This window comes from Malurus melanocephalus, unplaced genomic scaffold, assembly GCF_030028575.1.
Source record: "Malurus melanocephalus ecotype Western Australia unplaced genomic scaffold, MMel_1.1 scaffold_368, whole genome shotgun sequence".
NCBI lineage: Eukaryota > Metazoa > Chordata > Aves > Passeriformes > Maluridae > Malurus > Malurus melanocephalus.
In genome coordinates this window covers 40,466-52,935 of record NW_026623600.1, presented here as the reverse complement: position 1 = coordinate 52,935, position 12,470 = coordinate 40,466, and the positions used below count along the sequence as shown (strand labels likewise).

At 42.1% G+C, this 12,470-nt stretch overlaps 1 protein-coding gene across 1 annotated transcript in view; it reads left to right on the top strand.

The window, feature by feature from the left end:
* Positions 1-12,163, top strand: part of LOC130580866 (myosin-7-like) — a 39,198-nt gene extending 27,035 nt beyond the window's left edge. Inside the window, exon 23 of the mRNA XM_057378621.1 lies at positions 12,140-12,163. Within this exon, the coding sequence (XP_057234604.1) occupies positions 12,140-12,163 (24 nt within the window). The remainder of the gene's footprint in view (positions 1-12,139) is intronic.
* The last annotated feature ends 307 nt before the right edge of the window (positions 12,164-12,470 follow it).

Below are 12,470 nucleotides of genomic sequence, written 5' to 3'. Positions count from 1 at the left end.
GCAGCCGAGCGGACCCTCTGCTGCCGGCACCCAGTGCCAGGGGATGGCAGCCTGGAGCCATCGAGGGGACCCTGCTCTGGGCCCTGCTCCACTGCACAGCAGCAATGAGCTCTCCATGAAACCTGGCTGCTTTAAACCTGCTCAAACTGCCTGGCCCACATGTTGGGAGCAAATCACAGCAGAGGGGTTAAAATCCAGCTGGGTGGGTCAGCCAGTTTCATGTGTTCCCCACTGGGACACAGCAAAGAGAAGTGGGTCCTCAGTGTTCACATCAGTGCTGGAAGAAAAGACCCTGAGCTGACAGAAGCAGCCACTACTGTTGCGTTTCTTGGGACACAGGGCATCCAAGCAGTTTGGCAGAGTGGAATGGGATCACACTTAAAAATACATCTGGAAAATTGAAGAAAGTGTGTGAAAATTTTTGCAGGAAATTTTAGGGAAAGAATTAAAGTACTTTGGGAGGATGGAATCAGGCTGAGCTTCATCAGCATGTGGTTTATCACCTGAATGAGGGACAAAAGCAATTGTGGGAAGAAATTTTTWCACACTTAACAATGTCAAAGACTTGTGAAAAATATTTAATTATGCAATTAATTATATTTATTGAATCTAGTTATTGTCAGAATTGTCACTCTTTCTATGGTTCAATATATGAATATWCACTTCCCTTAACAATGAGTTAGCTTTGTAATAGCCTAGAGTACATAGAATAGAGCACATTTTGTGGCCCTCTTTGAAAACAGGATAATAGTCCTGTAAAGTAGAAAGGAGAGGAACCAGAATGGCAATTATGAAGAATATGATTTCTAAGGTGCAGATAGAAAATAATTTTATAAGTCAAGAAATAGGTAAAATAAAGTCTGGGTGTAGMAGTATGAAAAAATATTGTCAAATGGAAACAAATTTCATTAAGATATAGAGAGGATTCTGYARCYAGAATTRTAACTGTTTAATTTRATGTTWAAAGGACTTGGAGGCARTATTAAGGAAATWTTGGAGTGAGAAAGACYGTGTRGTAAAGCTGAGCATYTATAATATTGCAGKATCTCCTTTAACCCATGCTTCTAAYGATCTATTTTAGACCAGCATTTCTCAAAGACTGTCTAGATATGGATGRTATCATATGCACTTTTATAGAAAAATAGCAAGTATATCAATAACTTTCTTGCAACTGGAACTGTGAGGAACATCATGTCTATTTTTGTATTTCCATTTCATAGTCAGTTACTGTTCCTGCTATAAAGTCTGGGAGGGTGTTTATGTCCCAGTTTTCTTTATAAAATCTAGGAAAATTGTGTTAGACAGACATGTTAATATAGAGTCATAGAATCATGGAATTCCAGAATGGTTGAGGTTGGAAGGCATCCTAAAGTTCATCTCATTCCAATCCCCAGCCATGGGCAGGGACACCTTCCACTCTCCCAAGGTTGCTCCAATCCCTGTTTAACCTGGCCTTGGACACATCCAGGGATGGGGGACCCACAATATATTTTGCGGCAACCTGTGCCACGCCCTCCCCACCCTCAAAGCCAGGAATTTCTCTCTAATACCTAATCTGAACCTACTCTCTTTAAGTTTGAAGCCATTCCACTTTGTTCTGTCACTACAGTTCATGATGGAGAATCCCTCTCTGCCTTCCCTGTATSTTTATTTCTACTATTGGAAGTATGATTTTTATCTATTGGAAGCATCTTTATCAGTTCTCAGTAAAGAATTCTCATTTTAGAGTTCTGTTTATTTTCCTGAATGCTAATGTTTGGGGAATACATTTTAAATTACATTAAAACATTGATTTTTCAAAACTGATAAATAAATAGTTTGCCTTTAATTTAAGGAACATTGTAAACACCCTTTAAAAAAGACAACTCTTGTTATTTTATGGGTCTATTATGATACTTTTTTTTCCAGAATTCTTGAACTTGCAAAGAAATCTCTCTAATGGTACAATATGAACTATACCAGTGTGCCAACTCAAAGAAGATGCATCACAAATAGCTAGAACATACAGAAAAAAAMCCCCAGAATTATCACATTTCCTTTYATGCTGAACTAACAGTAATATCCACTTGGGGAGGCTATAAATTATGGCAAATTACCAGGATTTAAATAATATACCAAGGGGGTGGAACAAAAGATTGCTTCCTCTGGGATAACTGCTGCCATATCTACAGGGTGATAGGCTTTTGTGCTGACACCCCATCTTTGGGGTTGGGCTCCCTGGCAGCTGGCAAATGCTGACCCCAGGGGAAACGCAGCTCCAAAGTGGCCATAAAGGACCATCTCAGAGAGAAAGTTTAAAATAGATACAGTGCCTGTGTTCCAACCAAACTGCTTCCCCCCTGCACACATGTCAGATCTGTCAGTTCCTGAATTAGAAGGGCATCTGCATCTCCTGAGCTAACCATTGCAGTTATAATGTATTTTGAAAGTATTCTGTGTTAAATGAAAAGACTCCTTGACAAAGAGGTTGAGGAAGTAAAATTAAACTCAACAGTTCAATTCACCATGAATTTACCAATTAATCTGCCATGCATCCAGGGAAAAGGTATAGAGAGAGGTCCTTCATTTCTTTTCCCCATTTCTGTGTGCMGTAATTCTCTTGAATTCAGTTTCAACAAAGATAGGAGGGAGGGTAACACACATAAACAAGGGCACTAAGGGGTGAAACACAGCTTAGTGAATATGTGAGGCAGACAGGAGTGCAGCCAAGAYGCAGCTCTGCTCTGAGACCTTGAAGCCTGTGAGATACTGGTGACTTTGCTTCTCAGGGCACTTCTCAGGGACCAAAGGCACTTTGAGGGACTTGAGGACCTGATTTGGGTGGTAGGCAATATCTGTGTTGCTTGGCAGAGCAGTGATGAAGTAAAGTTGGCATTCCATTTTGAGCTGCAGCAGATTTATGATACATTTTCCCAGGGTATGGTCCTGATGGAGATGTAAAAAAAAAAAAAAAGAAAAGTCCCCTCCTCTTTTGAACTAGGCATTCACTTCTCCTTTGGGATAAACTCAGTTATTTCCAAGTACTTTTTGACAAGTAACATGGGTAAAAGGTCTGTCCCAGGTAGATTTTAGTGGGGTGTGTAGGGAATCTCCTCAGGACAGCAGATASAAGCACTGTTAGAACCCCCAGCTACTAATCTCTCACATGGGCCACCACTCTTTGGGACCTTGGGTTATCTGGTAACACATCATCATCATGTTCTGCTGGAGCTGTTCTGTTTTATGCAACTGATTTGCCCTTCCAGAGGAGCAGGGACTTTTATTCTTCTCTTGGCATCTGAGAGCAATTGGATAATTGGATAATGGATGCAGAGAGCAATTAAAGAAGCGTTTAGTTGACCACCAAGGAAATCTATCTGCTCATGTTACATGGGAAACCATGGCAGAGTCTCTGAAGTGTTTGGACCTTAGTGTTTGGAAAGAAAATTCCCCTGAAAAATACTACAGTGTAGTATAAATATGTCGGTCCTGCAGATCAACCATAGCACCATCTATCATGGCACCTAGGAGATGGTCTGTGCAGTTTAATCACTGTTGTTACTTCCTCAAATATGTGGCTTTATATGCAAATTGGACTGAGGTGCAAAACCTATATATATTTGTAATAATGAGTCAGTCAAAGACAATAACAAAGGGAATTTAACTGCATATGTGGATATTTGCTTTCTATGGGTTAGCCTTGCTCAGYAGAGGATCACAGTAACATGCCCTATATTCAGAGAGCACTTTATGAGTTAAAAAAGTGTCTTAGGCAAATTCCTCAGTTAAAATTCCACCATTAGCTTTTAAGCACTCAGACGTTGTGTTCTGCTCAGGGACTCCAAAAATACAGATTACTGGACTTAGGAGAGTTACAAGTGCCWTTCTATGTTATTGCTCCTTCCTTGGCATCACTTTCAAAGACAGGAAGTTGTGCTACATGAACTTTTGATCTCACAAGTACAGCTTATTTTAGGTTATGATAGTTTCCTGCAGGGGTTAATATTCTACTTCACTATTTCCTTTTCCTTGCCCTTCCTTCCTGCTCTTATGGTTACTTGCTGCTTCAATTACCTTTTCCTACCCAGCTGTCTGCCAGCCTGCCCACCCCACTCACCTGCTCTGTAACARGAGCTCCTCAGCTGCTTTGGCAGGATAGAAAGGGCATCCCAAGCGTCACCTCCTCAGATGGGATCCACTRCCCAGACCTCTTCCGCTGACACTTGTGAGGAGACAGAGGAGTGTGAATCACGGCACATGTGTGGTGCACATRTGAAGCTCCCATCCTCTAATCCCAGATTATGAGGTTTATTTGCTTCTCGTTTTCAGTTATTCAGTTTATTTTCCTCTCATGGTCAGTTTAAACTTATTCTAAAGATTTCCAAGGGTACCACTCTGTGGAAGCTGCTTAGAAACAAATTTATCATTGAAGTTTCCCCTAGGACAGGTGTGTTCAGTTTCTTTGACATGTAGTGGAGGTAAATCACAGCTGCATTAAAACCTGCAGAAATTAATTTCTGAATAGAACAGAATGGACAGCAAAGTCATCACAGCACCTTCACGGASAGCCTGTGACATTCAGCTTATCTTCATACATGCTCACACTTAGACACAGAAATTTTTGGTCACATTTGCCATAGTAAAGAATGAGTGKCCCACACTACTTTTCAGCGTGCAACTTTTAATTCTTGCTAGTTATGGTCCTCAGTAGTTCTTTCTGGGAAATAATTTATTGCTTCCTGCAATTGTCTCTGCCTATTCGTTTGGCCACAGTTATTAGAGATGTTAGTTTAGTGTCAAATCTCCTAATCAGGTGTCACATCAAAATTATGGACTGAGCATGTTCTTCACATAACACTGARAACATGAACCTTAATGGAACAACACTGAATTGATAATCAATCTTTTAATATGGAAAATGTGCTCTTACCCTCTCCAAGGCTCATTGTTCAGTCAAATCTGAACAGAAGTTTGGGGATGAGCAGCACTGCCACAGAGCAGTGTTCTGACATTTCTGCTTGCCCTGTGCTAACATTCCTGGCAGCTCTCATTTTACACAGAGGMCAGCAGAAAAGCTGCTGCAGCAGGGGCTGAGCATTCCCTGTCAGACTGTCCATTACAGGCTGCAGAGCAAACTGACCTGTGCAGGCAGGCCCTACAGTAATGACAACATGGCCAACAGCAGCAGTTGCAAATTGAAAACCATGTAAAGATTTGAGATAGGGTTTTTTTTTTTTTTTTTGACAGTGGGGGGGAATAATGAGCAAGCAATTCAGACTCCTTTTTACATCATTGCTCTTTCTACAAGAGCTGTAAGTATAACTCTAATCTACATGATTTTTGTATCTGCCACTGTCACTATTTCAGCCTCTGCTGTTTTGGGGTGATGGCGTTGTTTTTTTTTACCTCAAAACTGGTATATGTTAAGACCCTGATTTCCAGAATTCAAATATTGCAATTTATTTTGGAGGGATAGCATCCCACTATGTATGAATTACAGAGTCTGTCACGAAAAAACAGTAGACCAGAAAGTGACTTTCCAGCAGCTAGGTCTTGCATTGCCATAAATCAAGGCACTGAACAAAATACCTTTTCCTAGAATATAAGGACATTGATACTAAGTACTTATTTCCCAATAGACGCAAATTTAAGCAATCTGCACTGAAACATTAGTTTTTTTTTAAAGATTCCTGCAAATCCTAACCAATAACTAATGGGAGGAGTTGGCAATGACTGCCATTCACTATTCTGGACATAATGCTMAACAGTTTAGCAGACATAGSGAAAACAAGAGATGAAGGKGGTATTCCAATATCCTAAAGTTAAAGAGCCAGTGGAAACAAAAGCAAGAAAAGAAATCAGAACAATTACTCCTCCAACTGCTCCTCCTGCTGCCTGTTCTCTCCAAAATGTGAAGGTGTTGTGAGGTCTCCATTTGGGTTGGAAAGAAAAATTATGTTCARTCATTACCCCTGCACCCCTGGCCACATCTACCACTGAACCATGTCCCTAACGTACCTTTTAAATCTCTCCAGGGATGAGAAGTCCACCACTGCCCTGGGCAGCATGTTCCAGGGCTTGACAACCCTTTCAGTGAACAAATTTTCCCAATATCCAATCTAAACCTCCCTTGACACAACTTAAGGCTGTTTCTTCTCATCTTGCCTCTGTTCCCTGGGAGCAGAGCCYGACCTCCCTCAGCTGCCCCCTCCTGTCAGGCAGAGCCAGAAGTTCCCCCTGGAGCCTCCTTTGCTCCAGGCTGAGCCCCTTTCCTAAACCCCTCACCCACTCATAGGGCTCTAGCTCCATCCCCAGCTCCATTCCCTTCTTTGGACACACTCCAGCCCCTCAAGGTCTGTCCTGGCATGAGGGGCACAAAACTGACCCAGAACTGGAGGTACATATAATGAATGGGTTAATAAGTGGCACAGACTCCTCTTTGGCAGGTGCAAAGAGAAATCATTTATTGCAAGAAAACCAGGCCTTTTAATGTTGTAAACCTTTATCAGTTTACATTCATGTTAACTACTCATTGGCTGCATGTCACTGGTCTGCAGCTGCCCATGCATTCTTCTGACCGAAGAGGATTCTGATCATGCATCCACATGCAGGTGCTTATGGAACTTGTTTTTTGGTTAGGTAACTTGGTTTTGCCTGCATGTTAGCTGCRTTTCTCAGAGTGCTCTTCAGAGAGAGCAAGAGTCAGCAAAGGCCTGTCACTCATTCTGTAAGAGTTTTCTTRTCTGCAACAAGYATAGCCCAGAGATTTTTACAAGATRCCTGTCTGAGTGTCCATATGACCTGGWTTTTTAAATCCATGGAAGAAAATTTTTCAAGTGAGTTTGCCCACAAAGATGAATATGGCTTCTCGAACTTGCTTGTTCATTTCCACACATTCTAAATGGGTTTATTTTATTTGTTTCTCTTCGGGCAGAAAAGAAGACCAGTGGGAGTTCCCACTGAAGTGGAGGTCAGCAACCTATATCTATACTTCTTTTTCTGTAATTCCAACTGGACAGGAGGTCCTGGTTGGCTTGGTCAAGGAAGGAAGGAGTGKAGGCCCTAAGTAGAAAGTGGGTTCTGTGACAATGACATGGAGATATTGGTCCTGGACTTCCTTTCTAACCTGACAGGTTACAAGGCTGCTGCTCCAAGAAGGGAGCAGGGATGGAAACAGTGAGGTTTCCATAGGGCCACAAACTCAAGAGCTTTGATAGTGCTCAACATTCACACTGCACCTGTGTTYGTGAGTTCCCCTCTTTTGCACAGAGTTCCCCAGCTCATGCTCACTGAACWCAAGGGAAAGGAAATCACATTGTAGGGACTTACAGAAAGTGGGATAGGATCTGTTTTCAGCATGCTTGGATGTCATCATGCAAGCACTTTGGCTGCACCTTATGCTTGTGCAGGACCATCTTTGTCCAGGGGTTTCCCTCACTCTGCCTCTTCTGACCATGCTGTGTTTTGCTTCTAGTCCCAGTGGACTGCAGGCCCTGTAGGGATGGAAACAGTTGCGGCAGAAGGTCAGTTGCTGGTAAGATCCATTTTCCCTCTTTATTTTGCATGAAGACATTGCTGCCATTTTCAACAGATCCTTCTTCCCAAGGATGGGTGTGGTCTCCGCTGCCCCATATTTCTGTTGCCTTAATTAGCCAGTTTTGAATTATGAGGCAGATATGGTTAAGGGAATAAAAGGGTTTTACCTTGGTATTTTAATAGAATCTCAGGTGCACAGCTTGTCAGAGTGGAAAACACTGAAGATGCATCCCGCGTATAACACGTATGCAATTTTTATAGACTCCACARATAAGCATATCTATCTAGAATTCCCCAGTAAGAAACTTAACAAATGAGGTAATGTCCCCCTATTCTAAAGATTTCCCCTCCATGTGTTATGAATATAGATGGGAGCTTAGATAGATTTCTGCCTTTTGCCTAGGCTTTTGGCAATCAGCAGATAGCTTCTCAGGGCGACCAGCACCCCAAGACCCAGTCTCGTTTGCTAGTTCTTTTAATAATAGCCAATTAGGTCTAATATAAAATGAATTATTGCTTATTAGACACAAGAAAATAACAGAGCAAGGAGGTTGTTCTGCAAATTATATATGACACAGAAACAAGACAAAAGACACTTCTTGTAGACTAAGTACAGCAGTTTAAAATGCAGCGCGGATTAAAGGTACCTATGAGTTCAGCTAGCAAAGAAATAGTACAACTTAGGATTCTATGTATATTTTACCAATCCCATGGGTGGTGGGAGCATACATCAAAGTCCTTTCCCTCAATCACTCCAAGAACAAGGGTCTGGCTTGTTGGGAGTGATAGGAAAGATGTGTGCTAATGTCTTAACAAACAATTCCCTGGGTGAGGGGCTGGGTGTTAACACCTTTGAAATGTGTCTTAATATCTCTACCAACTTCAGGTGGAAGGTTTGTTACTGAACCCAGACAGTTTGACTTTGAGACTGACAAATTGGTCTGCACAAGCTGAGTTTCTGAACTTTGGGGGAAGATGACAGGTTTAAGGGATGATACGTGGTAGGCAATTTGGGAAGGCTGTACCTTCCTAGTACCTCAGCCAGGGGGAAAAGGAAGAAGGCAACATGTGGCTGGCAGTTTAAAAGGTGGCTGTGTCCTCTGAAACCTTGAGAGAGAAACCCCATGGCAATATGTCCCACTGGACTGTCTCCCTTTATTTCAATAACATTGCAGGACTCCTCTGTCTCCTTTGTGGACACTGGCTTTTCATWGCAWGATTTTTCCWCACAGGAAYGTCCTTAASAGCTGGCCAARAGGAGAGATAGCTTGCTAAGCAAYRAGACAAGGAAGTGATWGYGYTCTTGYATRAGCTAGCTSAKACCTTKCAAGCAAGCCTGCAGGCCAAGCTCATAATTCAGTGAAGGGTGGAGGATAGGTTGAATGCTGAAAAGAGACTGAGAGAAAATCTGCAAAACCAGTTGAGCAGGACACTGGAAAAAGAATTACAATYGGAAATTGCCTGTCTGAAAGTGGAGGTGAAGAGCAAGCCGGGGTTCCCCAGCCTCCAGGAGRAGGTGGACTTCCCTAAATATTATGTCACTTCCCTCCACTCCCTGGAGAAGGACTYAGCAAAGCAACCACCTCCACTTTCCACTGCACCCCAAGCTCTGCCCAGTTGTTAAGAGAATTCTTTTTTTCAGGAAGCAGAGTCCTGCTGGTAATTATATTTCACTCTTTAACAGAGTGAACAACTTAACTTAATTGGTTAACTTACAAGAGAAAATTAACAATTGTCCCAAAGAAAATAGAAATGGAGGATGTTTTAAGAATTTTGCTAATGGGAGGGAATGAAATAAAGCTTTCCAAGGAGGAAGCACATGGAGAAGAGTCTCTAGCCCAGGGAACAATTTCTGAGAAATTGTGAGAAGTTGGGACTTGTTGGAGCAGGAGAACCCATCTCCATCCCCATTCCAAAATGTGCCAAAATTACCAGGAAGTCTGGGACACAGTGGGCTTCCAAACAATGCACGAGAAACAGCTGGKGYYCTKTCACTATGTTATTGTTACKTATTGCAAAATTTAAGGATCAAGACCAAGAAAAAAACCTCTTGGTGCTGCCCAAAAAAGTGAGTTGGGGGAGGGATGGTGATTTCAAATATCTGACCAAACTCACTGGAAATACATGGAAATTCCGTTGTCCTGTATTTGCAATGAAGCTTTGCAACCTGCTCCTACACTGCCCCCATCTGGCAGCAGTGGGTATTGAGCCGTGCCTGCCACTAGGGGCTGGAGATGGAACTGCTGCAGCTGCTGCTGGAGAGTCCATAACCTCTTGGGGAAAAATACTTTTATCGTTGTCTAAGTTTGATTTTTTAGTCTCACCAATAATCCTGAATGTGCAAGGATATCCTCACCTGCCATGAGCCCAGATATATATCTGGATAGGGAAAAAAAGAGCTGCTTAAGCAGAAGTGGAAAGGACTTTTGACTACTCAGATAGCTCTAAGATCTATGGCCAGATACTCCTAAACTACATTAATAAAGACAGTTCTGGACACAGAGGAACCGTATTGGACAGTGCAAGCAATATTTCCAGATCTGCAGTAAGAACGTTTGTTCCTGGATTAGTCAACAATTCCAGCAGGACCTTGTACCTAACAACTGTAGTAGCAAGTATGGCTTCAAGTGCCAGAGGGATAAGAAAAAAAGAAAGGAAAGAGAGCAGTGTCCGTTTCTCTAAGGGCCACTCTACCATCACACTCATTGAACAAATACTACCTGACCATTGGAAGAGAAATTCATACCTGATGTTAGGAGATCATGTGAAGTGTCATTCGTATTAGGATATAACAGAATGTGTAGATTTGACAAAAAACATTCTGTCTAGAACTGTAATGGTCGCAAAAGGATGGCTGGCTACTCCAGCTTCAGTCTGTCTGCATGGAGCTAAGAATCCTGATCAGAATGGTTAAGGTACTAGAGAATTTGAACAAGTTTACCAAATAAGTTTTATTAGTGATTATCACAATTTTTATGTCTTTTTGAGTTTCTTTTCACAGACTGTTATTGTTAATTTGATTAGTAGATCAATGAAATTTTCTACAGCAGAGGGCACAGAAGACTACGAGGTTGATGGTTTCTCCTTTTGAATCAGGTTCAAATAGGACTGAGTTTTCTCCTTCTAGAGGTATTCTGTAAGAAGGTGAAGTGGTAATAAGATGACACCATTCTTTGCTGCAGCAGTTATTTATATGCTTTTATCTTGATAAGTTTTAAGATATTTATATATATTTTATTTAACTTCGTTGCATGTAATGTCAATTTTTTTTTTCCCCGCTGGTTGCCACAGTGGGTGAAAAAGATTCCTCCCTCAATTTAGTTTTGGGAGCTCACATAGCATTTCATAGGATTATGGAAACAAACTTGTGTACCTCTTTGTCTTGGGTTGATTTTATGATAACACTCTATTCCTATATGCCCTCTGCTTGTATGCCCAAAAGGTGTCTTTGCCTTCAAATGCGACCCAGTAGAAGGGGCAGGAGCGGCTGGGAAGGCAGTGTGGGCAGTTGAAAGTTGGAGCTGCTGCGCAGCCATTTGCTTTTTTGGAGTTCAGCTCTCTGGGTACAGCAGAGTTACATTGTTGCCGCTTAGCTAGCTCTGGTTTGTTAGCTTGGGCAAACAGCTCTCCCTGGGCTGCCACCCCTTCTGGGACTCCTGTGATTTTCTGGAGTGGATTGGCAGGGCTGCAGTCCAAGAACCAGGAGGCAAGCGCCAACCAGCCGGGCATCAGCAGGGAAAAAGCGGTGGGTGCCGTTCCATCGTCCCGGACTCCAGAGAAGCCAAGCTGGCTGGAAGAAAGCACACCGAGCCCTTTGTTTCATCCACCGTGAGGAGAGGACTGCCTCCAGGTTTTTCCACTGTTGCCCGAGTGGGACTTTTTCTTTTGTTTCTTTTTCCCGGGGACAGGAGCCTCGCCATCTTTCTCCGCACCACTTAGCCAAGCAGCTGTGGGTGGGAGGGGGCAGTGTTCTTTCTGGACTTTTAAATATCTAACAGTTACTTTTTATCTGTGACCAGCAGGCACCTTGTTTTGTTAATAAATTATTTGTCTCTTCACTTTTGCCCAAACATCTATTTCATATTGGTGGAAAAAAATTATCAACTTTTTCATTTCAGAGGAAACATTTACCCTGTAATGTTTTTCCCTGAAAACATTGTCTCTCACCTCTCAACTCTTCTCACCTCCTCATAGCAAAGCATAAAATACCAAGGAAAGGTATATAGAATACCAAGGGAAGAGCGTGCAGTAACAGTAAGCCATCTGTAAAGCATAGTTGTGCAGAAGAAGGGGATATTAAACATTTGGTAGCCTCTGTAAGGAGGAGAAAAAGGACTGACAAAGGAGTGGACGTGTCAGCTGGAAAGCTCTCTCCACCTGTAGACAAAGAAGGAATTAGGGGTTAAGACAAAGGAGAAGAATAAAGATTTTGGGCTTGAGAACCACTGAAGYGTTTGGTAAAGTTGGAAAGGAATTTGGTCAGAACCCAGGACCCTGACTGAAGTGATATGCTGGAGAGGTTGGAACGACTCCACCCCTACGGCAATCCAAACTATTCTGCAATAGAACTTCTACTGAATGTAATTTTCCCCTGGTGGCCACTGACTTTTTCTCTTTCCCACAGTATGGCTCCTGGGGATTCCCTTGAATTCTGGTTGGTGGGAGGAATAAGGGTGGTAATCTCAGACATATATATTTGTTTGGGTTATAAGAATACAGGGATGTGTTAGATCACAAATTGTAAAAGGCAAGGCAGCCTAACTATTGAAAATTTACCTATCCTAAAGTTTTTTACAAGGAGTGCAATACATTGTAATATCAATAAGCAATAAAGAATCTTTAATTGAACTCACCATGCTGTTTTGTAGCTCAGCTTACAAGTCCATCAAGTAWCAAAATARYCCATCAAGTATCAAAAATAGTTTTATAAAATTGTCTAACATTTGATATGATGT